Raw genomic sequence first — 25,301 nt, 5'->3', positions numbered from 1 at the left:
ACACTATGGAGGCATAATGCTCTTTCCTTTTTAGGGATTTTGGACGCAATTTGCCTCCGACGTGCGGACCCTACACCTACATACTACTCATCTCGTGTGTGCTCCCTCAAGACTGGCGAACTCACTGTGCTCAAACCGCTCTATCAACACTTTTGGTTACACTTAAAAGCTCATTCATCGAATCATGTCTGCTCCATTTAGAACCAACCATCTCTCTCTTAACCGTGAGTTTGATCTTCTCACGTTTCGTTGCCCTTCGTGCTAATCTACTCGTATTCTTCACTTAGCCAAACACGCTCGCGATCACGTCGAGGACAACCTGGAGGAATACGTGAAGACTGCCGAATTCGACAAAGAGTGCGCTGAAAAGGCACGCAAGTCCGCCTTATCATCAGATAAACACAGCGATTCCTCCTCCTCCGAGTTCGATAGCCTCTGGTCCAGCAGCGAGAGCGAGTCCAGCGTTACGACTGTCGAGAGCTCCCCCCATGCGCCTTCCAGGATCGAGGCGCATCTCTACTACTCCGGTATACGTGAAAATGGTCGCGGGCCCAAGCTCATCTACAGGGATTCCTCTGACGTCTACGTGGAACCAACCGGCCCTGAGGAATATAAGCGACTCATGCGCCTAGTTGCTGTTCCGGACCATCATGAGTTCGGAAATGATGGCTTGTGGGAAAAGGTCCGGGATAAAGTGCGTGTCCTTTGTTTGCATTATGGAAATATATATTGACTAATCTTTTATCTTAAGTTTGTCGAGCTGCTTGACGACAAGGAGATCAGGACTACATGCATCGACTTTGTTAAATTCACCTGGCTCGAAAAGAAGAAGGACGGGGAGGTTGAGGTTGACGAGGACGAGGGAGAGAACGAGGGTGATGAAGAAGACTACGACTACGACTCTATCCCACCTATCAAGCCTATCAGGACGGCGACCGTCACTTCAGCAACCCGACCATCTGGGTAGGCGTAGCACCCAACACTCTCACTGCTGACACTGCATTCGAGGCCACCAAAGCCATCCGTGCCTTCCTCAACGGGCTCAATGTCACTGATATAGATATTGCGTACCGCGAGACAGTCCCCAAGTCCTCGGTTAGCCCAGCCCTCTTCGCTCCAGTTGGCATTGTCGACCATCGCAAAGATTTTATTGACCCCGTCTCTGTTGCTCTCAGTCTCCCCATCGCGGGTCTCAAGACGACAATGCAAGGTACAATAGGACCATACTTCCACGTTGGCAACACGCTGTATGCCATCACCGTCCGTCATAACCTGTTCCTTGCCGATAGAGGCAACGCCGAGTTCCGCTTTAAAAGTGCGTTTCCATCCATTTACCCTATGGCAATTTTAAGAGCTTTCTGATTTTGTCCCTTCAGCCTCTGCGCCGAAGATACAGGTAGTCTTAATGGGAAACCCTGCCTTCACGAACTACCTCGCCTCCATTCAGGCAGAAATTGGAACGCTCATCGACCCTGTCGATGCCATTGAGAAGAAAGTCAAAACACTCACCTCCAACGTGCACAATGGAATTGGCCTTCCACAGTCGCAGATCGAGCTCAACACCCACGTGGCCGAGCACGATAGGCTTCGTGGCAAGATCAACGCGCTCAAGGACTTCTTTGTGGATATTAAAAAGCGGTTCGGCAAGATCACGCAGCGCGTCATAGGACACGTCGTCTGGGCTCCCCCAATCGGTGTTGGTGTTGCTCCTCACCAGTATACGAGGGACCTTTGCGTTGTCCAGTTGCATAAGGAAAGCTTTTCCAATTTGCTCGGAAATGTGCTTAGTCTTGGTGCGTGTTAATTTCGTCTGATTGGAATGCGCTCATCTGATCTGTGCCTTTTTCTCCATCTAGGTCCCGAGTACACCTCCACGAAGCTCAAGTCGTTGTTATATGAACGTGACGATGTCGATCCGACCTTCAAATACCCCACTGACGGTCTCCTTGCGCTCCGAAACATTCTCACTTCCCAACAGATCAGCAATCCCGACAACAAGAGTGTCGCAGGCGACCCTATTCGTCGTGCTATTAAGCGCGGCTTCGCAACCAACACTACCGTGGGCACGATTAGCAGATTTATGTCCTTTTCCCGCAAGTACTTCCCTATAGGAAATATGGAGTCTATCGAGTCGCCGATTCTCTCTCATGAAAACGAGACCAGCACCTTCTCCAAGGGAGGCGACTCTGGATCCACCATCGTCTCCCCCAAGGGCGAGTTTATTTCGTTGCTCACCGGGGGGACTAACAAGGGAACCGATGGGTCGGACATCACGTACTCTACCGTCTTCGAATGGGTCTGGGAGCTTGTGCGCGAACAGTTCCCAGGTGCCAACCTCTACTGGGATGACATTCCGGCATTCTTAGCTGCCTAGGTTCGTCTCTTTCTTTCGTCTTTATCCTGTCTATCATACCCGTTACTAATGACCTTGCATGTCAAGACATACAAATCGACCTTCGTCCTTGGTGTTTCTGCGACTCCTTCTCTGTCTCGTTGCCCCCACGCTCACACCAGTTTTCAGCTTATTCTGCGGCTTTGTGCTCGTTTGCGTCTTTGAGAAGGAGAGTCGCCGATCTTGGCCGCCTTAGCGCTTTCCGCCAATTTTGGTCGTCGGTCGTGATTCGGTCATACGTTCCAGTCTGTTGCAATGCGCCTTGGACTGACCAGTGAGCGACGGGTCGAGAACGCTGGTTTTATTGCGACGCTCTTGGGCAAGACGTTCGGCAGGTTCGCCTTTTTGTCTGGAGGAGTTCGGCAGACGCTTTGGAAGTTGCGCATTTCACAATGATCAGGGCCAGTGAACCCAGTTGTGGTGAGGATTATTTCCCAAAACACGTGCCCTAAACAACCCCGGGCCATCCAATCAAAGTAAACAGTGGCTGTGGTCAAGAAGCGTCGTGAACATTTGTTTTTTTTTTCTTTTCCGACATAGGAAATTCCTCTTTTCTTCGCAATTCATGTTATTATATCAACGGGACCCGTGACGATTGTCAACTTGCACTCAAGTGATGGGATCTGGCCTGCGGTGATGGAAAAGGAGCTCATGGTTGTTTTCTTCAGATTCTTTGAAGAAAGACGTATGAGTTGGGTATCAATACCTGCCCCTCGTGCAAAGAAGATCCATGACGGCATATCCAAACCCAGACCCTTGGAACAATCGGAGTTACGGCTCGAAGTGCGTTACCTATTCGTTCCCCGCGGCTCGATGCTGGCAAACACCTCATCTCACGCTCTTACAGCCATGTTACAATATCGATCCCTACTTCTCTTGATAGCTGGCGACCTTGCGGAACAGGGCATACGAAGGGCCACTAATTCGTACAGTGCACAATGTTACTTGCTTCTACTGTATGCTGTCCTCTGCTGGCGGTCGGATGTCTTCAAAACTGCATGCGCAAAGAAGACACCCTCAATATAGGACCCTAACCAAATTGACCTCCCCCCTAGGCTAGCCTGGTCAGCCTGCGAACCAGGCTGAAGGTCGGCTACACTCAGATATATCCCTGACCGAAGGCCGCGGCCAGAATCCCAATTAGCGCGGTGACGTCCGTGATCGTGATTGGTACCCACGGACCTCGGCGGAGCTCCGAGCGACCTCGTTGGCTATGGTTGGGGACAGCCATTCTTTAGCGTCATGTCAAACTCTCCACTCGGAAATAACATTGAGTTGGGACCCCCGCAAGCGGCAGGAAGCTGAGATGCTGCCAGCTGCAAGATGGGCTCTGGAGGTTTCAAATCCAGTCGCCGCACTGTACACTGGCACTCTTAAATTAAGCAGTCACTGTCAACCCGACCCACGAGTCCAACAATTATGACGAACTCGACGAGCAGAATCCAATCGCAAAACGGTACCCATGCCATGCCTATCTTAAATGGGGCCACTTCATTCCGCGAAACCTCTTCTGCTGGAGCACAACCGGCAAATGGGCATTCGGACATGTATGACGTCCTCATCGTCGGTGGTGGCATCTCTGGCCTGGTTGCAGCCAGACATCTCACTTGTCTAGGCTTCTCTGTGCTCTTACTGGAAGCACGGGACCGTCTTGGAGGAAGAGTCTGGACACGTACCATGGACGAGCGCGGTGGGCATCCGGTTGACTTAGGAGCAAGGTGGGTTTGTAAAAAGCCTGTCAGTAAAGGAGAATACTGACGGATGATTTAGTTACATTCACGGGATGGACGCAAACCCTGTGGCGAAGGTGGCCAAGGATATAGGGATGGTATGTTTCTACGTCCTTGGTTTGACCAAACCTCACAACATGACCAGGAGCTGATGCATTATGTGGCGGAACACGGGGTGCTGCGAGACCACACCGGGTCCATTCCTCCTAATGACCTTCAGATATTCAAGAATGTACGTTCTGCTTTGTACCCGGTTGTTATATAAACGCGAAAGAACAAAACTGACATGATAGACAGACCAGTCAGTGCATCTTTCATCACCTCAAGGACCTTTCCCAAACGTCCTCCTTCACGCCTCCACCTAGCACACCCCTCCTCACACCATTTCTCGCACCTTCTTCTCCACTATTCCATAATCTCACCACCCCCATCAGTAAAAAACAATCTATTGCGCTTGCCCGCTCGTACGCAGGGTGGTGTGGGGCACCACTGGACAAAGTATCATTCAAATGGTGGGGTTTTGAGCAAGATATGCAAGGGGAAGATGCCTTGGTTGCGAGCGGGTACGGGGCTCTGATCGAATGGCTTAAGAAGGAGATCATGCGCAATGGAGGTCATATTCGATTGGGAGAGGAAGTTGTCGAGGTTAACTGTCTGAAGGAGAAGAACGACCATGGTATATTGACGTTCTGCTAATGCATTTGCCGCATCCGCTAACGTATGAAAAGTGGCCGTTACGACATCCGACCGTAGCAGGCGTGATAACTGCCCACCAAATCGCACATGCTCAGGTCGATACGCTCTCCTTACTTTGCCTTTGGGCGTCTTGCAAAAGCGACCTCCTACGTTCATCCCTCCCCTTCCTCCAAGGCGTCTTGCAGCGATCCGCCGTCTCGGTTCGGGGCTGCTGAACAAAATCTTCGTCTATTATGATACGGCATGGTGGACGGATATTCATTCCTTGTGGCTCTTACCCGATCCTTCTAATCCGGGAAACTTACTTGGCGATCTCGACCAGCCAGCCGCCGTGCACCTGCATAACTTGTGGACACTGCAAAACGTGCCCTGCTGGTGCTTCTTCATGACCGGCTACGCTGCTGAACGAGTGGAAAGGATGAATGATGTGCAGGTTGCTGTGTGGGTGGAAAGCATCATCGCACAGTATCTATCACCCGGCAAGCGTGCGCCCAGGCCTAAACAGATCATCACGACACGCTGGCGCTCGGACCGGTTCGCTCTCGGCTCGTATTCATACATCCCCGTCACGAATTCTGGAAGGGAGGAAGCCAGCCCGCTAGACATGATCGAGACATCGCACTGTCTTTGGGGAAAGCTGTTCTGGGCAGGAGAGCATACGGAGCCGGACGAGTATGCGAGTGTGCACGCAGCATGGAACTCGGGTTTGAGGGAGGCAAGGAAGTTAGAAGTCGCTCTCAAGTCCGCTCGACCGGAGGTCTGAACATGTGCGGTCGGGATATACTCCTATGTCTATATCGAAGATAGCCAGAAGTCAGTGGTTATATTCAAAACAGGGGACTTATTCAGTGCCGTAAAGTGGGCGCGCGCTGAGGAACGCGCGCGTCAACATGAGCACGCCGCCAGCAACGGAATGACGATGCTGCGATCGATTGTCGATGAACCGAGTTTCACGTATGTAGAAATACCCACAGGCTCTGGTTAGCTTTGCCAACCATATTTTCTTGCTCATGATGTTTGGTCGTCGCTGGAACCCTGTTACGGATATCCCCGATCTCACTGGTCGAGTGGCAATCGTAACTGGCGCCAACATTGGACTAGGTTATCAGACCGCTCTCCAGCTGGCAAACCATGGTGCGACGGTGTATCTAACGACACGTTCGGAAGCCAAGGCTCTGGACACCATCAAACGGCTGGAGGAAGCCAATCCGTCTCTCACGGATTCAGGAAGACTTCGATGGCTCGAGCTCGATTTGACCTTGGTTCATAATGCGAAAGCCGCTGCCGAGGAGTTCTTGAAAAAAGAAGCACGTCTGGATATCCTCGGTCCGTCTGACGCTTTCGCGGTATAGATGGTGGGACGTTCACTTCTGGCATATAGTGAATAATGCTGGACAAATGGCAGCAGACTTCGAAGTCACCGCCGAAGGACTCTCACATATCATGGCTTCTGAGTATGTCCAGGAGTACTCCAATAGCGGCACGAGAAAAGACTAATCCTGACCAAAGTCACGTCTCACCATTTGCGTTTACGACTGCTCTCTTGCCCTTGTTGGAGAAGACTGCCCGTTTGCCCGATGCAGATGTACGAGTCGTCACGATATCCTCAATACAACACTCTTATGCTCCAACCTCCACCAAGTTCGTCACTCCAGCGGACTTCCGAGATATGTGTGGCCCAGAAGAGAGCGTAAATAGCAGCATTTTGCAACAGACCGCGCGGTATGGTACATCTAATTCCTTTTTTCCCCGAGTACGGCCAATGTTCACATCTTCACGAATAGGCCAAGCGAAACTCGCTAACATTCTCTTTGCCCGTGAGCTTCAAAGACGATGGGATGCTGCAGGCATCCCCGGCATTTCTATATCGCTCCATCCCGGGGTTGTCCATACGGGTAAGCTATGTTTCTTCTCCATAATCATGTACCGTGATACTGATCCTCGTCAAAGCGGGCGCGGAGCGCGTCGCACGCTCCTTTGGTGCTGGAATCCTCTGGCCTCTCGTAACATTGTTTATCATGACTCCCCCGCAGGGTGCCATCACCCAGCTGTTCGCAGCGACGAGCCCGGATGTGCGTCAAAATGTGGAAAAGTACAAGGGGCAGTACTTGGTGCCGTACGGATCCGTAGCCACTCCAAGTGCAATGGCTAGAAGGGAGGGATTGGCGGAGGAGCTTTGGAATTTGTCGGAGAAGGTGGTGCAGGAAATCCTGGAAAAAGGGAAGATCGACTGATTGGTGGCTTGGACGCAACCGAATGGACCATGACCCCGGGAAATAGTCCGTACAGGTTGATGTGGGTATAGTTCACGCCTCGAGAATGACCAAGGATTTATTCTAGATGGACGTCAATGCTCAGCCGGAGAAAATGTCCGAGACTCATCGATCTAGGGAACATACACTGATATTACATGCACATCATTCAACCTTCCCTTTCTCCTCAATCTCTTTACACACCCGCTCGCTCAGCTCCCACAGGTCCTTCGCCAACGTTTCATCCTGCGCCCCCTTTTGTAGCTTTCCCTTCTTTCCCCCGGGCACGAGGTACGCGCCTCCCCAGCCCTGCTCTCTCACCTTGGGACTCGCAGCATCAAAGACAATCGCCTTTGCAGCCTTTTCGGGCGGGACGAACCCCCAGGCGAAAACCCAGTACCAGGTCCTGAGAAAGTTCTTGGCACCTGAGGTCACCACGCCGCCCGGATGGACGGACAGGGCAAGAGACTGTGTGTGGTGCCTCTTAAATCTCCGTTGGAGCTCAGCTGCGAACAAGATGTTCGCAAGCTTTGTTTGTCCTACACCAAGATTATATGGCTTGAGGGCTTGTCTCTTCACAAGGAAGAAACGCACCATAACGAGCTAATTGGGTGACGAGCCCCCCCTCCTTTTGCCCGGCATCGTTTCTAAAGTCCCTTACACTCTTGAATTGCCATGGTTTCGGTGCTAGCGCATAGCCGGCGCTTGTCACTAAGATGACGCGTACGTCACAAGGCGGACTGAGGTCGGTGCGATCCAACAAGGGCAGTAGGGCAAGGGTGAGAGCGCAGTGGCCAAGGTGACTGTGGTGAGTGTGAGCTATTGCAAATGAATGGATAAGAGATAAGGCCACTTGGATGCCATGATGGTCGAGATTCCCTCCTCGTTCTCCTCATACGGCGTACCAGTCTGGGCCGCGTTGCAGACTAGTGTAACATCAGCGCTTCATTTCTTACATCCTGACGCACTCACTGAGGATGTCCAATCTCCCCATAATCCCCTCCAAACGTATCACCTCCTCTCCCGCTGCCTTCGACTTGCGCACACTCCCCAAGTCCACTTCCAGAGGGATGAGCCTGCCCTTGAGCGCTTCATGCGCTATCTCCATTTGTTGGACTGCCTGAACTGCTTTGTCTAGAGAGCGACAAGCGATGTACACCTTCGCGCCCTTCTGAGCGAGTATAACAGCGACGGCGTATCCAAGTCCACGGCTATGGAAGGCGTAAGCTGACAGATGGCATATGCCAATCGACGGATTCACTTTGCTCCAGTGACGAGGGCAACTCGGCCTGACAGATCTGGCACGTCGGCCATTAGGTCAGTCCGGTTCCAAAATGCGCCCATTATGAACTGGAGGCCAGGAGAGGTGGTTGCTTGGTACGATGTTCTTGAAGGATATCAGAGCGAGGGAGACAAGGCATTGGGCATCAATTTGAACAATGAATTCAGTAGAGGAACGGTTACCAACAACAGCTTACGCGTGTTCAGGGTCCTGGGCTGCTTCTCAATATCATCTGGAGCTGGGGGAATACGTAATATTTCATTTCATAAGGTTATAGTTCGAGAGTAAAACAGGGTAAGAAACAAAACAAGGACAAAGGATACAAAACGAGGAAACAATTGGAGCACATATCAACATACTGGACAACCAGATAAAAGAACAGAAAATCAGCGTTGCGCCGGGGTGATGGCAACGCGGGGAGCAGGTGCTACAGATCCGATGAGTGATTTCCCACTTGTACTGTGTTAGAGATCACCCTCACCAATCCCAGGCTGCCTGTAGATCTTTGGATCCACTTCCCACCCCTGTGGGTTCATCTTCCCCGTAGGCCACGGCTCGGAGAGGAAAATAAGTTTCTTAAGCGCCGGATGAAGCTTCCTAACAGCCGTCTCAAGCTCCTTATTCGTGACCTTGACATGCATCTTCTGCCACTCCTCACGCGTCTCGAACGTATCCCTACGGGACTGCAACCGGTTAATCAGCTCACGGGTAATCAAGTCGTCGTACTGCATAAGCGCCTCCGTCTCCCTAGGGTCGAGGATGAACCCCTGGTCATCGAGGTTGAGGGGCTTAGCACGGTCTAAGATCGTCTTCTTCCGCTGGGCGGACATGGGCGCGTTCCTCTTGCCTTTAGCAGCACGCGTCGCCTTACGCACCACTTCGACCGCTTCGGCGAGCGGGACGTCTTCCGGGTGTGGGGGTTCGGGCGGTACAGGTGTGGTAGACCGATCGAGTACTAGTGGCAGGGGCTTATTCTTGAGCAGCTCTGCGATTTGCCCAAACTCGCCCTCTGTACCGGAATACAAGGGCGGAGAAACGGAGACGTCAATATCCGGATCGTCAAATTGTCCAGATTCACCATACTGCAAGGCCTTGCCTTTCCCATTAGGGCTATTCGCGCTGATCATGCTGGTCATGCTGGCCGCGCTAGCCACGGGCGGGCCAGAGGGCCCATGTACCGAGTTGATAGAAGGCGGCCGGGGCAAAGCACGATTATGTATCGAGTCCCTCGGTCCTCTCGGTCCGCGACGAGATCCTTCCCCGAAGGTGGAGTTCGTCGGAGTAGGGGAGTTGGCGCGCGACCCTGAACGGCTGGATGTACGGCTTGAGGATTCCCCTGTGGCCGGGACTGTTGGCTCGGGAGGGGCGAGTGTGTCTGCCGGTGCTGGGGGCGGGATCACATTCGTGCTGTTCGAGGTTAGCACGTCCGACGTTCGCCGTTCCTCAGCCAGCCAAACCGGACTCACTGAGGGCCAAACACGTCCTCATACCGCTGATCGATTCCTATACTCTGGATATAGCCTCCTCTCCCCTCATGCTCCCTCACCTGAAGTGTCGATAGCAGTCCAACCTGTAACATAAACCTCTCCACAGGGATACTCGTCCCAGGCCTCAAAGTCGGCAATATATCAAAAAGGGTTGTCGTCAACCCAAACGCGCCAATCAAGCCCGAGTTAGCGCCTCGCCCAGGCCAGAAATTGAACTTTATTGCTGCGTCCCCGGCGAGCACTATGGGGAAAGTCGAGTTCCTCCCTGGCTGTTCACGGGGGTTTGCGTGCGGGTTCCTGGCAGCCGTGGCCAGATAGCGCGTCGAGTTGCTCATAGGGAGCTCGATCCTATTGATCGCTTTGACATCTGTTTCGGGAAGGTCGAATATCGCTAGACCGCCTTTGATTACAAAGGCGATCCGCCGCTTTAGGATATTGTCAGACTGGGAAAGACTTTCAAGCGTCTCCTGATCTCCCATAGCGTTCATGTACGCTCCAGGCAAGCGGATATTCAAATACCCCAGGGTGCCGTAGTTCGAGTTGAGAAGATATATAGTCTGCGCAATGGTGAGGAAGACGTTTTTCGCCTGCTGACGTTTTGGCCCGTCGATATCTACAAACACCCCTAGGGCGCGATCCATCTGTTCCTCGACATACACCGTGCGCGTGAACCGGAACTCGGGGTGGTTGATCGTAAAGCTCTTGTTGCCCGCTCCGTCCGCGCCGATAAAGAGGTCGCACCAAGGTCTGATGCTGTCAAACACCGAGGCGTCCATGGCCTGCGCTTTGTAGCACACGGTAGAGCGGAGGAAGGGCGTACTCTGCACATAGGCAGTGATCGTATCCTCCACTTGCCGGATAGGGACCTGCCTGGACGTTGGCCAGACGCGTTCTCCCCCCTCTGGGTTCAGAGTTAGATTCCAGACGATAGAAGACCAGGGGATGCCAGATTTGTCAAAGTTGCCTATGACTGCGTCTTGTAGAGTGATGACCTGCTGCCTGCGGGTATTGGGCGGAGAGTCAGAGGCACCTCGCCATCGGACACGGACGCCTACCCCGTCGGGCGAGTCGGAGTCGGAGTCGGAGTCGGAGTCGGAGTCGGGCATCAGCCGGCTCTCGTAGAGCGTCACTTGGACAGCAGGGCCGCCGATGACCATGCTCCGCTCCACACTCTGGAGTGCGATGGACAGTGCTAGTGTCTGCCCTACAGGTCCACCGCCGGAGATGACAACTTGGAGTCTCTTGCGTCCTGAGCGGTCGAGGCAGTCCAGCAGGCCGAGACTGAGGGTTTCCCATAACGGGTGAGAGGAGGCGTGTGCCTGCCCTTCCTCGGTAGAGTGCAGCGCGAGCAAGCACAGCAGTGCACGCCGGTACATCGTCGTTGCTCGCTCGAGGTCTTTTGGGTTTTTCTTGCCCGACGTGGAGGTGTACCTTGACAGGAGGTTCTGCGCGGCCGCACGTAGGTGGTAGGGCTTGCTCGGGTCCTGCGTCCCACTCCCGCTAGCGCTGGTAAGCGTCGTACTCCTACTCAAAGGCGGAGTGGGCAGTGCCCCGCTGGCATTCGTATCCAAATCGAGGAACTCGGGAAACTCCTCGTCAAATATCAAGATCGCCTCGTCCAGATGTCCGCTGTTGCTCGTATACTTGAACGAGGTATTCAGGTACGTCGCTAGCCGGAGACGGTACATCCTCCGCCTGGGATCTGAGGGTGGGAGCCGGGCGAGCGCTTGTTTTGCAAGACCTATGCAGAGGAGGATCTCGGGTAGGTTGAGCTCGGGGGGATCGCGGCGTGCCAGGACTTGGGCTGCTCCCATCAGCAGTCAGCGGCGCTCTCCCAGGTGAGGATAAGATGGGGACGCACTCTTGTACTGCAACAGATAGGCAAGATGACTCTGCCTCTCAGCGAGGGCGGTGCCGTCCAGTCCCTTCTGCTCAAGGGAAGCACGACATATCCCCTCTGCGCGGAAGAGGTCACTCTGTTCTCCCCTCATCTCGTACCTCTCCGCCAGACGCTGGGAGAACTCGTACATCCAGGTTTCCTGTGCTCCTGGCCCGCTCCCGCTGGAGCTGGAGGCAGAACGTTTGTGCACGGGAGGGGGAGAGATGGAGCCTGTGAAGCTGGCGGGGGAGGGAGGGTCGAGGATGGACGCATAGTGGTGAATTGAAGCGTCTAGGTCTGAAGGGGAGGAGAAGAGCTGTGCCCGAGTACCGAGGAGGCAGGCGAGTATGTGTACGCGGGTAGAACGCTCGGGGTCGGAGAGGACCGTATAGTGTACGCATTCCGCTGCTAGGTCGATAGCCTGCGCGTACTGTGAGTACGCCTACGCAGGGGAGGGGGGGAGCAGAACGCACCTTATCCAGATCTCTTGGATTATGCGACTTTTCATGCCTTGCACGGAGGAGCACGCCCAGCTGCTCAAGTTTCTTACATACCTTCCTCCGATCCGAGTTGTTCGCTGCTTTCTGGGCTCGGGCGTTCGGATCCGATAGGGATTTCTCAGCATTGAGGATCTCTTTGTCGATGGATTGGAGTGCTACGCTCTGTGGTTGTGTGAGGGGGCGGACCATGGTGTGTGTTTGGAGGGAGGAGGGAGGGAGTGGAAGGGATACGTACGGATAAGTCTGCGGGGTCGTCTGGTGTTCCCCATACTGTTTTGGTAAGAGGACATACGAAGACTGGCATTGTGGTGGTGTGGTGGCAGTTGTGGTGTGATGGTATTGCAGTGAGTTGGTAGTGAGAGAAGAGAGAACAAGCAGTGTGTGGCAGGAGAGTGTAAAGGGGGTTATCTGCACAAGGTTAACTTCACGTGCCTGTAGGGAAGGCCAAGGGTGTATAGCACTAGATCAAAAGAGATAGACAATAGTCGCTCGTCGATAGAGAAAGGGTATTAGATATGAGTTAGATTGATGGCCTATGCGTGCATCCGAGAGACAGTGACCTCCACGCACCACTACATACCCGGAAGCCAAGGGCATCGCACTCACAACCCCCTCCCCATGTGAAGACACGCACTGCCATGCGACAGGAGGGATGACTGGCACGTCGTTAGGGACAATGCACACCGCTTTACCCCCTCTTGGACTGAATGAATATCATCGCTTATTACAGATATCATCAGTACTTCCTCATACACTCCTTATCCGACATAGATGCACCTCACCTCGCTGACCCTCACCTCCAGCACTGACACAACGTCAACCTTCATCCCTTCCACTCCCCAAACCTCGTCGATCACACCTTAGCGTGCCTGTCCCCTCCCTCCACGAGACCCGAAACGCCCAGCTGTCTTTCCAGCTTTCAGCGCATACCAGAACCTTCTGACACGTACCTTCGGTTCTTGAGTGTCTGATGCTGGCAGTGCAAGAAAGCTCAAGGACAACGCTCGCTGGTTTTACGTGGGACGTCCTGCTTTGATCTATTGTTGATCATGTTAGGAAGTCTTTCACCTTGTTAACCCTCGCCCTTTTCCTCTACGGACAGATCCCAAATCCCTCCCCCTCCCCTCCCCCATCCACGGCCCCATTCCCTTCCGCAACCCATAGCACGTGTACACACGCACAGGGAAGGCACAAGGGTGTTGGACACAAGGGTCGACCCCTGCCAAGAAAGGTATCCGTATCCCTTGCGGCCAGGGGCAAGTGGCGCTCCTTTTGTGGTCGATCAGTGATCAGCGACCATCAGGATGAGGATGAGGATGATCGGACAGTGGGGCGCTGCTGGATTTGATGTCTTGAGCTTGTTTGGGAGAGATTGGATTCAGAGCAGCTGAGAGCAGAGGCGTCGGGCAGTCTTAGTGGTCACGGAATGCCCGATACTGCGAACCGATGGGACAACACCTCTTCTGCTTTTGCTCTTTCCTAAATCCTCGACTGGTTACACGAGCTGGACGTGAGAATTCGCACGGCACAATGTACTGTACGATGCTGCAGACTGGAGAGAAGACAGGCCGATTTCTGGGGGCGCTCATTGCCGATATCGGAGTTACGGCATTATCACTCGCCCCATATTCGCTTCATCAACTGCACAGGCCAACAAAGGACTAGCATCATGTAGGTATACGACCTCCAACGCCCTCCAACTCCCTTCTTCTCGCTGCCTTCCACACCCAGCAGACCCATGTCTCCTGATCTCAAGCTCAAACTGCACGTCTTCCCCAACCCCCCTCCCTCCCCGTACCTCTCCCACTACTGCCAAAAACTAGACATTCCTCCGTGCCACCGGGGTGGAATACGACATAGTACGTTGCAAGCGCCGAGGGGGGAGCTGGCTTACGTGACCTTGAGTACGGGGGAGAAGATCGCAGATTCGCAGTTTATAATCCAATGGCTGTCTTCCTCTTCCACACAGTCCCAGGCAGGGGTAGAAGGGGAGCTCGACCGCCCCCTCACCCAGGCCCAGCACGCTCAGAGCAGAGCCCAAATCGCATATATCGAGGAACTCCTCTTCCCATCCCTCGTCTGCGCGTTTCCGAGCGCGAAAACCGGGCAAAACTGTGCAGAAGTGTTCCGCCCCCTGCCCTGGGGAGCGAGGGACTTGTTAGCGCTGTACCAGAAACGATATTGGGTTATGGATTTGTACGTGGGTATGGGGAGGTTTATGAGGGAAGTGAGGGAGGTTCTGAGGGAGTGGGTGCTTGTGCAGGATATCCTGCGCGAACAAGCCTGAGCAGTATCTCATGCGTCTGGGGATGCCCACACTGGCAGACGTGGTCATCTACTCCTTACTTGTCTGCGTGCTGGGAACGGAGAGCAACGGATATGTGAAGGGGCTTAATGTACTGGAGAGTGAGGTCTTGAGGGGGGCATGTGAGGTTGTTGACCGAACGTTGGTTTCCGGAATATGAGGGGATAGTGCGACTTGTGGATATAGAGGGCTCCTAGAAGCGGGATGGACTGTGTATACGTGTGCGCGGTGAACGGATGGATGTTGTTCGAGATTGAGGCAGTGAAGGCAGACGTAAGCTTAGATATTTGTGATGAAGTTGATCTGAATGGGGTTCGACGGTGAGTTGATACGAAAGTCAGAAATAATCAAGTATCAAGTGGAGTGTTGTGATTAGGGTCATGCTGGAGGTTAATCACCCAGCCCCTTTGCCCCCGTTCCTCCTTCAAGCCCCACCGATTTGTCTTCTACCCAATCCTGCCTCTATGCTATCGCTTCAGACCTACAAAGAAAGCTAGACCTCACGAAATGTCAACACAGACCTCGAAAATATCTGCTGATATGCGACGCACAGGTCCAGAGAATCTAGTCGATGAGGCAGCCAAGTTCCAGTGCTCAGCGTTTGGTCGTACCCGTGGTCCAACAGGAAGTACCGATCCTCCAAGGGAGAGTTCCGAACTCTTCAATCCCTCCGTCTTGGGTCGTTCTGAGAAGTACCACCCGTCTTCAGGCGGACTAACGACATGGAATGCTGGCTACGACGACCATCGGAAGGAAGATACAGATGAATCGGAATCTCGAGGATTTTGGTTTCGTTCTGAGGCAAAGTACTTCGATTTTGAAGGCTATACAGAGCCAGCTGGACACGATCTGCCGGTGGTGTCATTTTCCTCGGGACGACGGATGGCTCGTTGCAAGCCCTCGCTCCCCAGACATCTGAAGCCGGTGGTCTGTATCTGAAGCATTTGTGCGACTGGTCGCCGCCTTCAATTTCGGGGACTGAGGTTGCTATTCAAAGCGGTGAAATACACCTGGAGCCACAAACAGGTAAGCGCCCCAGGACCCAACAGCAGTGTTTATCTTCTGCAATACGACAGCCATGCCTTCACCTGTGTGAAAGAACTTCCCGATTTTAGCGATGTTCTTGCCTTCGATGGCAGTGCGGTATGCACAGGTCGATATGCTGGCATTTTGCGACCTCACGTAATTTGCTGGGCCAAACCGGTATTCAGGGAACTGCGATGCACTAGCTGGGTATGTTATTACAGTTTCGTCTCACTGCATTATTGACACATTCTAGGATGGGCGGTTAGGGGCGCAATTTACTCCAACCCACCTATTCATCTATGACGAGCTGGCTGCCAGGGTGACATCATTCCCTGTTGCAAACCTGCAGACGGGATCCGGGCTTCTGTCAGCTGAACAGACGTGGGATCTCCATCGAATGTCAACCTTCAGCTGTGGTGTTTTCGCACTGAACTCAATATCATCAACTGCCGCTGCTCTCCTCGTGAGGGATGACGAAGGATTGGTAATCTTCATGCTCGAACCGCAGCTCGAGTCCTACCCAGTCGCTCTTCCCTGGTGCAAGTACAATATACCGACCAACCAAAAAGTCGTTTCAGTTGCTTTCCCATCAAGTCTCATTATCTTCTGGGTTCAGACCAAGTTCAATGATTTGCCTGTTTCCTGTACGAGCGAGCTATTCATGGCACATCTCCCTCCGTTGTCACAATCCTCCGAAAGCGATACATCCCATGAAACTCTTCGCGTCTCATGTGTTTGTCAAGATGATATCGGTTTACTTGCCCTATCAACAAGCTTACATGTGGACAATCTTTCTCGCAACGTTTACGTATATGAGCGGGGAGCAAGCAGTCTCACTCTCATTTCATGTGGGGTGTCGTCTGATCCCTCAACAACTTCCCCTACGCTCGGCATAACACGTTGGTGGCAGAATTGGGAAGATGAGGCTGCTGAGCATGTTCTTCAAAACGTACAGCAGGTATGGGATGTGAGGTGTTATGGTATATATCATTTACTAATGATCCGTTTCACAGAACCTGCTTCAGGATATTCATCGAACGGACAAGACTCTCGCTTCCAGTGACATGGACTCAAGTGAAGAACTCCCTTCTCTGTGGACGGACGATTTTGACTTCCTTATGGAGGACTTTCTGTATTTCCCTCGTGGCCCAGAGCACGTTGCTAGACACGGATTTGGGCTGTCCGGCACATTCACTCTCTGTGCTATATTTGAGGATCCGGAGACCCCAAGTTACGCCTTGAAGTTCCAACACCTGTCTGGTCTTGGTTACTGTCGGCTCGACGACCTCTGCTCTGTCCCGGGACCTCGAGAGTGGTTCCTGTCTTCATACACTTCGTTTGTGGATTGCGTGAGGTTACAGCAAGCCCTCCAGGAGACACGCATCGGACACGCCCAAGATCTCTTGAAGATCGACCATGCAAGGGTACACGATCGTCAAGACATCCTCGAGGGAACGAAATCTTTGCAAGATAGATTGGCCTGTGCCGCACAACTTGGTGTCCTGCCGACCTCCTACGGCAACAGTTCTGAACGGCCTTCCGGCAAAGCGGTTCTCGCAAACCGGGTCTAATAGACCTGGGTGCAGCATCGAACACACGACATCGGCACCATCAATCATGTGTCATAACAGTTCGACATCACTGTACATATAGCATCTATATCCGGGTCTGGTGGAGTAGTCAATGCACAGCCACCGTGGATCAGATGCATGGGCTGCCGTGGGCACGCCGACGCGCCACGAGCGCCTATTCGCGGCATTCAGACGCGTGTCTTGACTTGCACCGATGGGTCTTCGTGGGGCGAGAATCAAGCCACCAATGTCAAATCCGTACGAAGTATAAATATCCCAAGGAAAACTCTCTCGCTATGTCCAACAAACCAACTCCCTTCCACATTCCGAACATTCTGCAAAGAAGCATCTAAAGCTAAGCTGCAACTCCGATGTTCTCTCGCCGGTTCAACCCCTTAACAGACATCCCCGACCTCACGGGTCGCGTCGCCCTAGTCACAGGTGCCAACTCCGGAATGGGCTACCAGACCGCCCTCCAGCTCGCATCGCACGGCGCCAAAGTCTGGCTCACGACTCGCTCCGAAGCTAAGGCGTTGGATACTGTGCGGAGGATGGAAGAAGCCGACCCGGGCTTGAAGGGGTCGGGACGGTTGAATTGGTTGGTGCTGGAGTTGAGCTCTGTGGCGGGTACGAAAGCTGCTGCGGAGGAGTTCTTGACTAAAGAGGAGAGACTGGATATCCTTGGTTTCTCCGTCACTTTATCTGTGATGTGCACTGACTCTGGTAGTCAATAACGCTGCTCAGCTAGCCTCGGATTTCAGGATTACGTCGGAGGGGTTGTCCGATATCTTCGCTGCTGAGTGAGTGCACCATCCCTGAACTTTCCTGTTCCTGCTCTGATCGGTATCGGCAGCCATGTTTCCCCTTTCGCATTCACGACGACTCTTCTGCCCCTGCTCGAGAAGACCGCCAAGCTCCCCGGATCAGACGTGAGAGTCATCACCGTGCGTCCTCCTTCCCTCCCTATTGCCTCCCATGCCTAATGCCTCGTTACAGGTAGCCTCCTCTCAGCATTTCAAAGCTCCTACGACGAACGCCTTTCTCACCCCAGCGGATTTCCGCGATCCCTGCGGGCCAGAAGCACGCTTGAACAGCAACAGTCAACGGCTAGTGCGATACGCACAAGCCAAGCTTGCAAATATCCTATTTGCCAAGGAGCTTCAGAAACGCTGGGACGCGGCTGGCGTGCCTGCTTTGTCCATCTCGCTCCATCCGGGGGACGTCGCTACTGGTGCGCTGCGTCCTTTGGTACATATAATGCCTACTGATTAGCTGTACAGAGGGAGCAGAACGGATGGTCCGTTCTTTCGGGGGTGGACTAATCTGGCCCCTTGTTACCCCATTCATCATGACCTCTCTGCAAGGCGCCACTACAGGACTGTTCGCGGCCACATCCCCAGAAGTGCTGAAAGAGAAGGACAAGTATAAAGGACAGTATCTTGTGCCTTATGGGTGTGTAGCGAGACCGAGCGAGCTGGCTAGGCGGGAGGGGCTGTCCGAGGCGCTGTGGACGTTGAGCGAGCGGGTTGTGGGTGAGATTATAGAGAAGGGAAAGGTGGAGTGATCGACATCCAAAACAGAATGCTGCATACATTAACTGCACACACTTGTTTCGCCTTCTCATGCTGTGGATAAACAAGTCTTGGTTCTGCCCCACGATCAGACATTGTAGTTCTGGATGCAACTTAGAGCACACCAGACCGATCACTTCCTGGATCTTGTGCATTTAATTTAGTAACAGTTCTTGCCCGGAGTCCCCGCCATGATCTAACGGCTACACAGATGTGTGTGTATCCGGCTCTGCCCGACGGAAAACAAGAGTGGAAGAAACTCGGCTCCGGCAATTCCAACAGCGCTTTCTGCCACAATGACGGTGCGCCTCCTCGACCATCATTCTTACAAATACAAGTCCGGTGAAGGCCGTGGTCTAATGTTCAAAAATACAGTCTCTTCTTCCCTCAGTCCACCAGCGTCCAAAGTTAAGCTCTAATGTTCTCCTTCTTCGCACGCCGGTTCAACCCCCTTACGGATATCCCCCATCTCGTGGGACGCGTCGCCCTCGTCACGGGCACCAATTCGGGTATGGGCTATCAGACAGCCCTCCAACTTGCTTCCCACGGCGCTAAAGTCTGGCTCACGACTCGTTCGGAGGGCAAGGCACTGGATACGGTGCGGAGGATGGAAGAAGCTGACCAGAGCTTGAAGGGCTCCGGGAGATTGAATTGGTTTGTCTTGGAGCTCAACTCGGTTGCGGGCACGAAAGCTGCTGCAGAGAGGTTCTTGAAGAAGGAAGAGAGGCTTGATATCCTCGGTTTGTCCACCCTCATCGTTATATATGGTACACCAGCTGACTGCAGTAGTCAATAACGCTGCGCAACTGCCCTCTGATTACAAATTAACCTCAGAAGGTTTGTCAGAAGTGTTCGCCGCCGAGTTCGTGAGCTCAATGCAACAACGGTATCGACTCTGACAAAGTTCGCAGCTATGTGTCCCCATTTGTGCTCACGACCACCCTCCTTCCATTGCTCGAGAAGACCGCTAGGCTTCCTGGCTCAGACGTACGAGTAGTCACAGTGCGTCAAGCCCTCCTCTCCTCCTTTCACAACTGACACCTCCAAGGTCGCCTCCTCACAGCATTCCACCGCCCCAGCCACAACCAAATTCGAAACCTCAGCCGACTTCCGGGACTTCGCGGGGCCCGAGTCTACCATGAACAGTAACGTCCAACGGCGAGACCGGTACGCGCAAGCCAAACTCGCGGATATCCTCTTCGCCCGTGAGTTGCAGAAACGCTGGGACGTGGCTGGCGTTCCTGCGGTCTCAGTATCCCTCCATCCGGGGGACGTCGCTACTGGTGCGTTGCCTCCTTGTCCTAAGTAGTGATGTTGACTCTCCTGCAGAGGGACTGGAACGGATGATTCGGACCTTTGGAGCTGGTCTTCTTTGGCCCCTCGTCGCCCCCTTCTTCAGGAGCGCACTGCAAGGCGCAACAACAGCGCTTTTCGCAGCTACGTCCCCAGAGATGCTGAAAGACAAGGAGAAATTCAAGGGGCAGTATCTGGTGCCTTGGGGTCAGGTGGCGGAGCCTAGCGAGTTGGCGAGGCGGGAAGAGCTGGGAGAGGCGTTGTGGACGTTGAGCGAGAGGGTCGTGAAAGAGATTCTGGAGAAGGGGAAGGTGGAATGATGAATGTGGTGCTTGCTTGTTGTGCACGAAAATTACTACTTTTGTGATCAGTCTTCCTCAATCGAGCGTACGTTGTACTCACTTCGGCTGTGCTAAACAGAGGTCATTGATCGAGGTTGACAATTATTTTGAGAATAAAAGCCATAGCCAGAAATGTAACCAAGTTGATATTGTTAGAAGAACCCTAGTTGCTGACAACGTTGAAGAAGCTTAGAACCACACGACCTCAACATGTACTGTACAGGACGATCATAGCATGCTTCTGTTGTAAGTATTATCCATCAACAATGCTAGTGTCGTCATATCAAAGCTGAAAGTACTATTAGGGAATCCCGTCTCCTCCGAGTGGGCGGATCGTTCCATCAGACGGCCGGCGAACTGCTCTTCGTGATCCATGGCGCCCGAGCCCGCCTCCCGCAGCCTCATACCCGCCCAAGTATATAACCACACCATGAATGCCAACACCTTTCTAATACTGAACGACCCACATCATGCCCCTCAAACTACACAACTTTGGCGAACCGCCGAGTATCCCCAAGCAGTCCTTCTTCTGCCAGAAACTCGAGACCTACTTTCGCGCTGCTGGGTATAGGGAGTACGTGACTGTCGCCTCGCTGCCCAGCGGGGGGCCTAAGGGGAAGCTGCCGTTCGTGACGCTCGAGGGAGGGGAGAAGTTGGCGGATAGTCATTGGGCTGTTAGGGAGCTTGTGAGGAGGGGAATGGTGAGGGATCTTGATGCGGGGTTGAGTGAGGAACAGAAGATGGATACGAGGGTTTGGCAGAGTGCGTTCGATCTATCTAATATCATCTGAAGAGATATCGAGCTCACTACGGGCAGGCTACATCGAAGACACCGTCTTTCCCGCTAACGTCGTCACTCGCTATGGGGACGACACGAACTGGGCAACGTTCGTCTCCGAAGCACTTGGGAAAATCCCCTTTCTCGCCCGGGCCCCGTTAGCGTATGTCATCCGGCGGGGAGCGCTCGGCCAGCTCTGGGCGCGTGGGACGGGTCGGTATACCAAGCCTCAGATCCGGGAGCTGCTAGACGACGCAATCCGGAATATCGAGCTCAAGGTTGGGCAACACTCGGGCGAGGGCGCGTGGTTCGTCTTCTCCGGCGAGGGACCGACGAGTATCGACGTGGTGCTGTATTCGTGGCTTGTGTGCGTGCTGTGTACGGGGTGTAACCCTGTGCAGAGGGAGGGGGTAGTCAGGAGTGAGAGGCTTAGAAGGTGGGTGTTCGAGCTAACTAAGCTGTGGTTCCCGGAGTATGAGGGCATCCTGGCGGTCACAGGGGATCGCTAGGAGGATCTGGTGATTAGCATCGTCAGTGTTGTATCAGCAGGCATTCTCTGACAGTCTGGAACACTGTTCAATTGGCAACAGATGGCATCGGGTCATCTTTCCAGTCTCCTAATGAATCGAAAATAGAGTGCGATGTAGAAGTAAACCGGCGGCAGGAAAGCGCCGACCGGTGATGCAAACCTCTTCATGCCGGCAGTCAATTTACGGCTCTAAACTGCTCCTGCTTCTGTGCTTCCATGCCAGCACATCACTGCGCCTCCCCGCAGACCATCCATCCGTTCTTCCTTTCTTCCTCATAAACGTTCTGTCATGCCGCGTGGGAGGCTATAAACCCAAGGGAGCGTCTTCCGTCTGCTGGTGATATCTGGTTGTGAGCTAGAAGCAAGTATGAGCCTTACTGGGAATAGACATGCAACGAAGTTAGAAGAGATGCGATTAAGCACCGAATGGGGACCGGAGGGTGGGAAGTACCGACAGTGCTTTCCAGCAAAACATAAAGAGGACGTACGGGAGGTACACGAGGGCCGTCAAACCCTCCAGTTTTCCTATCCACCCGTCCACCACTGAGCTCTCCCCCCCGGTCAACGAAAAACCATGTCGATCAAGCTACACAACTTTGGCGAGCCGGCGTCGATGCCGAAGCACTCCTACTTCTGCCAAAAGCTCGAGACGTACTTTCGTGCCGCCGGCTGGTTGAGCGACCAAGACTACGTCACTGTGCCGCACTGGTCCTCTAATGTGCCCACGCGCTCTGTGAAGGACTTTCTGCAGATCCCGTTCGTGACGTTCGAAGATGACTGCGAGAAGAAACAAGATTTTAGGGCGGTGAGGGAGCTGGTGGGGATGGGCATGTTGAAAGATCTTGATGCTGGGTTGTCGGCCGAGAGGAGGGTGGATACCAAGGTCTGGCAGAGTGAGTGCGCTTCTCACCAAAACGAAGGGTGATGTTGCTCATGCAGGATAGTCTTTATCGAGGAATCCGTGTTCCCCGCAACACTCCTCACCCGCTATCGGGACGAGAAGAACTGGCCGGTCTTCCTCTCCGAGTCTGTCGAGCTCGGCATCCCCTTCCTCGCGGACGGCAGCGCCGACCCGGTATCCGTCCGTCAACACATGCTCATCCATCTCAGGCAGCACGGGATAAGCCGGTACGACAAGTACGAGATCGCGGACCAACTGGAAGATGCCGTGCGCAATATCGAGGTCAAGCTGCTCGCGATCGAGACGCCTAACGGATACGTGTACGGCGGCTTGCGCCCAACGAGTCTGGACGTGATCCTTTATTCCTGGCTGGCGAGCGTGTTGAGCACGAAATGCAACCAGGCGATCTCCTTCCTTATCCTGAACAGCCCCAGGCTGAGGAGTTACGTGCAGCGGTTGACACAGCTCTGGTTCCCAGAGTATGAGCTGTTGTTGGACCTTACTAGTACTGCTGAGACGTTGGTGTTCCATAAGCATCTGTAGACAAGGGGACGGATCGTGGACTTGTTTGCTTTTTCTGAAAATGCGATGCTTTCTTGACGTGTCATTTACCTGCGCAGTCGTTGTTTGAACTTGAGGGGATGTTGAGATAAGGAAAGAGAGACATGACAGTCACGTGTTGCTCATGTCTAACGGCAGCATCAACACCGCCTCGAGGGTCTGCACTTTCCACACCGTAGACAGTCATGGACTTTCTGTCCATGACTCGTACCATCATGACAATTACTCTTTTGTGACCTGCCGCAGTCGTGTGCTATATGTGTTGGCTCGTCGTCCGCGCTGCGCACGACCTATGAATCATGGACGACGAGCGCGCTGAGGCGGTATAAAATCGACCTTGGGGGAACGTCACAATCCAGGCAATCCGACAACGAAAACCAAGCACGATGACACTAACGCTGCACGTCTTCCCTCACGCCTACGCGTGCCCGAACATCTCCTACTACTGCCAGAAGCTCGAGACCTACCTCCGCGCAGCCGGGTACAAGGACTACAGGGAATCCGTCGACGGCTCAACCAACGGGCCCAAGGGGAAGATCCCGTTCGTCGTCTTCCCCTCCGGAGAGAAGCTTGGCGATACGTACTTTATAATGCGCCACCTCGTTTCCCAAGGCACAATTCGAGACCTGGACGCCGATGCCGGGCTAAGCAAGCTGCAGAAAGCGGATGCGAGAGCGTGGGTCGCCCAGGTGGACGAGTTCCTCTACCCGCTCACGTGCTGCACTCTCTTTCTCGAAAAGGAGAACTATGCCGAGCTCTGCTTGCAGATGTTTGGCGAGCCTAGTGCGCTCCGCAGAGTAGGGGCGTGGTGGGTCCAGCGAGACGTGCACAAGTTCTTGTGGCAGCATGGTGTTGGGAGGCATTCGCCAGGGGAGTGGAGGAATATGCTGAGCGAGTTTCTGGAGAACGTCGTTGCCCGGCTTGAGGGAAGCAAGTACATGTTCGGCGAGCGCCCGACGAGCGCGGACGTGGTCGTCTATGCCTGGCTTGTGACGTGCCTCGAGACGCGGGGGACGGTGTTTGTGCAGAAGTGGGTGCTGGGAAACGCGCCGTTGAAGACGTATGTGAAGGGCTTGACGGAGGCGTGGTTCCCGGAGTATGATGGGATCTTGAGATTGGTGGTTTAGTCATGTTCGTCAGCCTGGTTTAGGCTGCTGCGTTCTGATTTCTGGTGTAATAGTACTGTTCTCCTTCATCCTTGTTCACCACACCCAGTCAGAGCAGAGCGGCGCGAACATCTCCGCTCAAAAAGCGGCGCTCTTCACCGGCTCACAACACAAGAAGTCAACAAGATCAACACGTGCATGATTTCATATAACGGGATTGCTGATATGATGACTCCTTCAGGGTGGGAGAAGGCGACCATCAACGAAGGTTACTGTGCCGCAGCATGTCTAGGTTACATTCCTTGATCCCTTGGGTGGACCTGTGTGGTGACTGTGCAAACGAAACTGTTAAATAAACCCAGGAAAGATCTCCACTCCTAACGCCAACGCCAACGCCAACCCGCCCGTCCAACCCCCCAACTCTCAACATGTCTCTAGAACTCCACGCCGTCCCCTCCCCCCCCTCGCACCCAAGCACATCCTACTACTGCCAGAAAGTCGAGTCCTACTTCCGCGCCGCCTGCTACACGTCCTAGACCCACCACGCCGACATGCCCTACAACGGGTCGAAGGGGAAGGTGCCCTGGGTCGTCTTCCCCAGTGGGGAACGACTTGCCGATAGCTATTTTATCAGCGTCGTAAGCGTTGCATTGCACAGGTATCGGATAATGCAGCACACCGACCCACTAATGCCTAATGCCCCAAACCCCAAGTAGTGCCCTCCGGTTCCAACCTCCCCGCCTCCTCCTCCTCCCTCTCCCACCCTCTCCCAACCCTGCCCACCTCCCCCCTCTCCCTCTCCCGCCTAACGTCCACCCACCATCTAACACTCTCCAGCCTCATACGCGCTAAGGACTCCCTAACTCGGGTACGCGCTGGTTCGGCGAGGAGGGAATGGGTGCGGAGCTCGACTGTTAGAGGGGCTAGGAGGGCAAAGGTTGGGCCTAGGAGGAAGAGAGTGCGCGCGAGGGGGCAGAGGGAGGTGTGACGGAGTGGTCGAGCAGCGAGAGCTAGTGTGATCCCCAGTAACTGTAGCCATCAGCTCCCACACCCTGTGACGTGTACGTAGGAGGAGAGGGGGGGGGGGGGGGGACNCACGAG

At 53.8% G+C, this 25,301-nt stretch overlaps 11 protein-coding genes across 11 annotated transcripts in view; 9 read left to right on the top strand and 2 right to left on the bottom strand.

The window, feature by feature from the left end:
* Positions 1-184: 184 nt before the first annotated feature.
* Positions 185-2,945, top strand: DACRYDRAFT_96687 (uncharacterized protein; the record flags this gene model as incomplete). The annotated part of the gene is made up of 7 exons (XM_040777394.1): positions 185-224; positions 288-694; positions 752-875; positions 920-1,315; positions 1,377-1,793; positions 1,857-2,374; positions 2,441-2,945. The coding sequence occupies 6 exons, from the start codon at positions 185-187 to the stop codon at positions 2,372-2,374; spliced, it is 1,902 nt and encodes a 633-aa protein (XP_040624937.1). The 3' UTR covers positions 2,441-2,945.
* Positions 2,946-3,811: 866 nt separating this feature from the next.
* DACRYDRAFT_111019 (amine oxidase) lies at positions 3,812-5,581 on the top strand (the record flags this gene model as incomplete). Its single annotated transcript, XM_040769163.1, has 5 exons — positions 3,812-4,110; positions 4,163-4,220; positions 4,268-4,354; positions 4,420-4,798; positions 4,851-5,581. The coding sequence occupies 5 exons, from the start codon at positions 3,812-3,814 to the stop codon at positions 5,579-5,581; spliced, it is 1,554 nt and encodes a 517-aa protein (XP_040624936.1).
* Positions 5,582-5,831: 250 nt separating this feature from the next.
* DACRYDRAFT_111018 (daunorubicin C-13 ketoreductase) lies at positions 5,832-7,052 on the top strand (the record flags this gene model as incomplete). The annotated part of the gene is made up of 5 exons (XM_040769162.1): positions 5,832-6,144; positions 6,200-6,272; positions 6,328-6,545; positions 6,603-6,713; positions 6,769-7,052. 5 exons carry the CDS (start codon positions 5,832-5,834, stop codon positions 7,050-7,052), a joined length of 999 nt encoding a protein of 332 aa, XP_040624935.1.
* Positions 7,053-7,235: 183 nt separating this feature from the next.
* Positions 7,236-8,384, bottom strand: DACRYDRAFT_111017 (NADP-binding protein; the record flags this gene model as incomplete). Its single annotated transcript, XM_040769161.1, has 5 exons — positions 7,236-7,609; positions 7,665-7,873; positions 7,924-7,996; positions 8,043-8,281; positions 8,332-8,384. The coding sequence occupies 5 exons, from the start codon at positions 8,382-8,384 to the stop codon at positions 7,236-7,238; spliced, it is 948 nt and encodes a 315-aa protein (XP_040624934.1).
* A 285-nt stretch (positions 8,385-8,669) lies between these two features.
* On the bottom strand, positions 8,670-9,685 carry DACRYDRAFT_24585 (uncharacterized protein). The gene is made up of 2 exons (XM_040773746.1): positions 8,834-9,685; positions 8,670-8,779 (listed from the first exon to the last, which is right to left on the bottom strand). The coding sequence occupies exons 1-2, from the start codon at positions 9,486-9,488 to the stop codon at positions 8,739-8,741; spliced, it is 696 nt and encodes a 231-aa protein (XP_040624933.1). The 5' UTR covers positions 9,489-9,685; the 3' UTR covers positions 8,670-8,738.
* Positions 9,686-14,515: 4,830 nt separating this feature from the next.
* Positions 14,516-17,120, top strand: DACRYDRAFT_18157 (uncharacterized protein; the record flags this gene model as incomplete). The annotated part of the gene is made up of 6 exons (XM_040771337.1): positions 14,516-14,645; positions 15,077-15,311; positions 15,347-15,549; positions 15,623-15,756; positions 15,803-16,507; positions 16,563-17,120. The coding sequence occupies 6 exons, from the start codon at positions 14,516-14,518 to the stop codon at positions 17,118-17,120; spliced, it is 1,965 nt and encodes a 654-aa protein (XP_040624932.1).
* A 371-nt stretch (positions 17,121-17,491) lies between these two features.
* On the top strand, positions 17,492-18,773 carry DACRYDRAFT_118815 (NADP-binding protein; the record flags this gene model as incomplete). The annotated part of the gene is made up of 5 exons (XM_040770663.1): positions 17,492-17,804; positions 17,848-17,920; positions 17,974-18,064; positions 18,117-18,351; positions 18,401-18,773. 5 exons carry the CDS (start codon positions 17,492-17,494, stop codon positions 18,682-18,684), a joined length of 996 nt encoding a protein of 331 aa, XP_040624931.1. The 3' UTR covers positions 18,685-18,773.
* A 313-nt stretch (positions 18,774-19,086) lies between these two features.
* DACRYDRAFT_24582 (NADP-binding protein) lies at positions 19,087-20,396 on the top strand. Its single transcript, XM_040773745.1, has 5 exons — positions 19,087-19,431; positions 19,481-19,553; positions 19,603-19,693; positions 19,740-19,974; positions 20,021-20,396. The coding sequence occupies exons 1-5, from the start codon at positions 19,110-19,112 to the stop codon at positions 20,302-20,304; spliced, it is 1,005 nt and encodes a 334-aa protein (XP_040624930.1). The 5' UTR covers positions 19,087-19,109; the 3' UTR covers positions 20,305-20,396.
* A 399-nt stretch (positions 20,397-20,795) lies between these two features.
* On the top strand, positions 20,796-21,676 carry DACRYDRAFT_118813 (uncharacterized protein; the record flags this gene model as incomplete). The annotated part of the gene is made up of 2 exons (XM_040770662.1): positions 20,796-21,087; positions 21,143-21,676. 2 exons carry the CDS (start codon positions 20,796-20,798, stop codon positions 21,610-21,612), a joined length of 762 nt encoding a protein of 253 aa, XP_040624929.1. The 3' UTR covers positions 21,613-21,676.
* A 131-nt stretch (positions 21,677-21,807) lies between these two features.
* DACRYDRAFT_101973 (uncharacterized protein) lies at positions 21,808-24,221 on the top strand (the record flags this gene model as incomplete). The annotated part of the gene is made up of 4 exons (XM_040767600.1): positions 21,808-21,987; positions 22,121-22,525; positions 22,577-23,055; positions 23,454-24,221. Exons 2-4 carry the CDS (start codon positions 22,207-22,209, stop codon positions 24,219-24,221), a joined length of 1,566 nt encoding a protein of 521 aa, XP_040624928.1. The 5' UTR covers positions 21,808-21,987; positions 22,121-22,206.
* Positions 24,222-24,879: 658 nt separating this feature from the next.
* The window catches only part of DACRYDRAFT_24579 (uncharacterized protein), a gene marked incomplete at its 5' end in the record, with an annotated part of 1,277 nt that continues 855 nt past the window's right edge, over positions 24,880-25,301 (top strand). Inside the window, one exon of the mRNA XM_040773744.1 lies at positions 24,880-25,229. Within this exon, the coding sequence (XP_040624927.1) occupies positions 24,919-25,188 (270 nt within the window). The remainder of the gene's footprint in view (positions 25,230-25,301) is intronic.

The sequence above is a fragment of the Dacryopinax primogenitus genome (assembly GCF_000292625.1).
Source record: "Dacryopinax primogenitus strain DJM-731 SS1 chromosome Unknown DACRYscaffold_20, whole genome shotgun sequence".
NCBI lineage: Eukaryota > Fungi > Basidiomycota > Dacrymycetes > Dacrymycetales > Dacrymycetaceae > Dacryopinax > Dacryopinax primogenitus.
This window is presented reverse-complemented; position numbering and strand designations above follow the sequence as displayed.

Excerpts from the sequence above, each read along its gene's own strand:
- DACRYDRAFT_24585 (XM_040773746.1), bottom strand. The coding sequence starts at position 9,488 with ATGACCAGCATGATCAGCGCGAATAGCCCTAATGGGAAAGGCAAGGCC. Across the intron at positions 8,780-8,833 it reads CTACAGGCAGCCTGGGATTG|CACCTGCTCCCCGCGTTGCC; the intron begins GTGAGGGTGATC and ends TCGGATCTGTAG.
- DACRYDRAFT_24582 (XM_040773745.1), top strand. The coding sequence starts at position 19,110 with ATGTTCTCCTTCTTCGCACGCCGGTTCAACCCCCTTACGGATATCCCC. Across the intron at positions 19,694-19,739 it reads CAGACGTACGAGTAGTCACA|GTCGCCTCCTCACAGCATTC; the intron begins GTGCGTCAAGCC and ends GACACCTCCAAG. Across the intron at positions 19,975-20,020 it reads TCCGGGGGACGTCGCTACTG|AGGGACTGGAACGGATGATT; the intron begins GTGCGTTGCCTC and ends ACTCTCCTGCAG.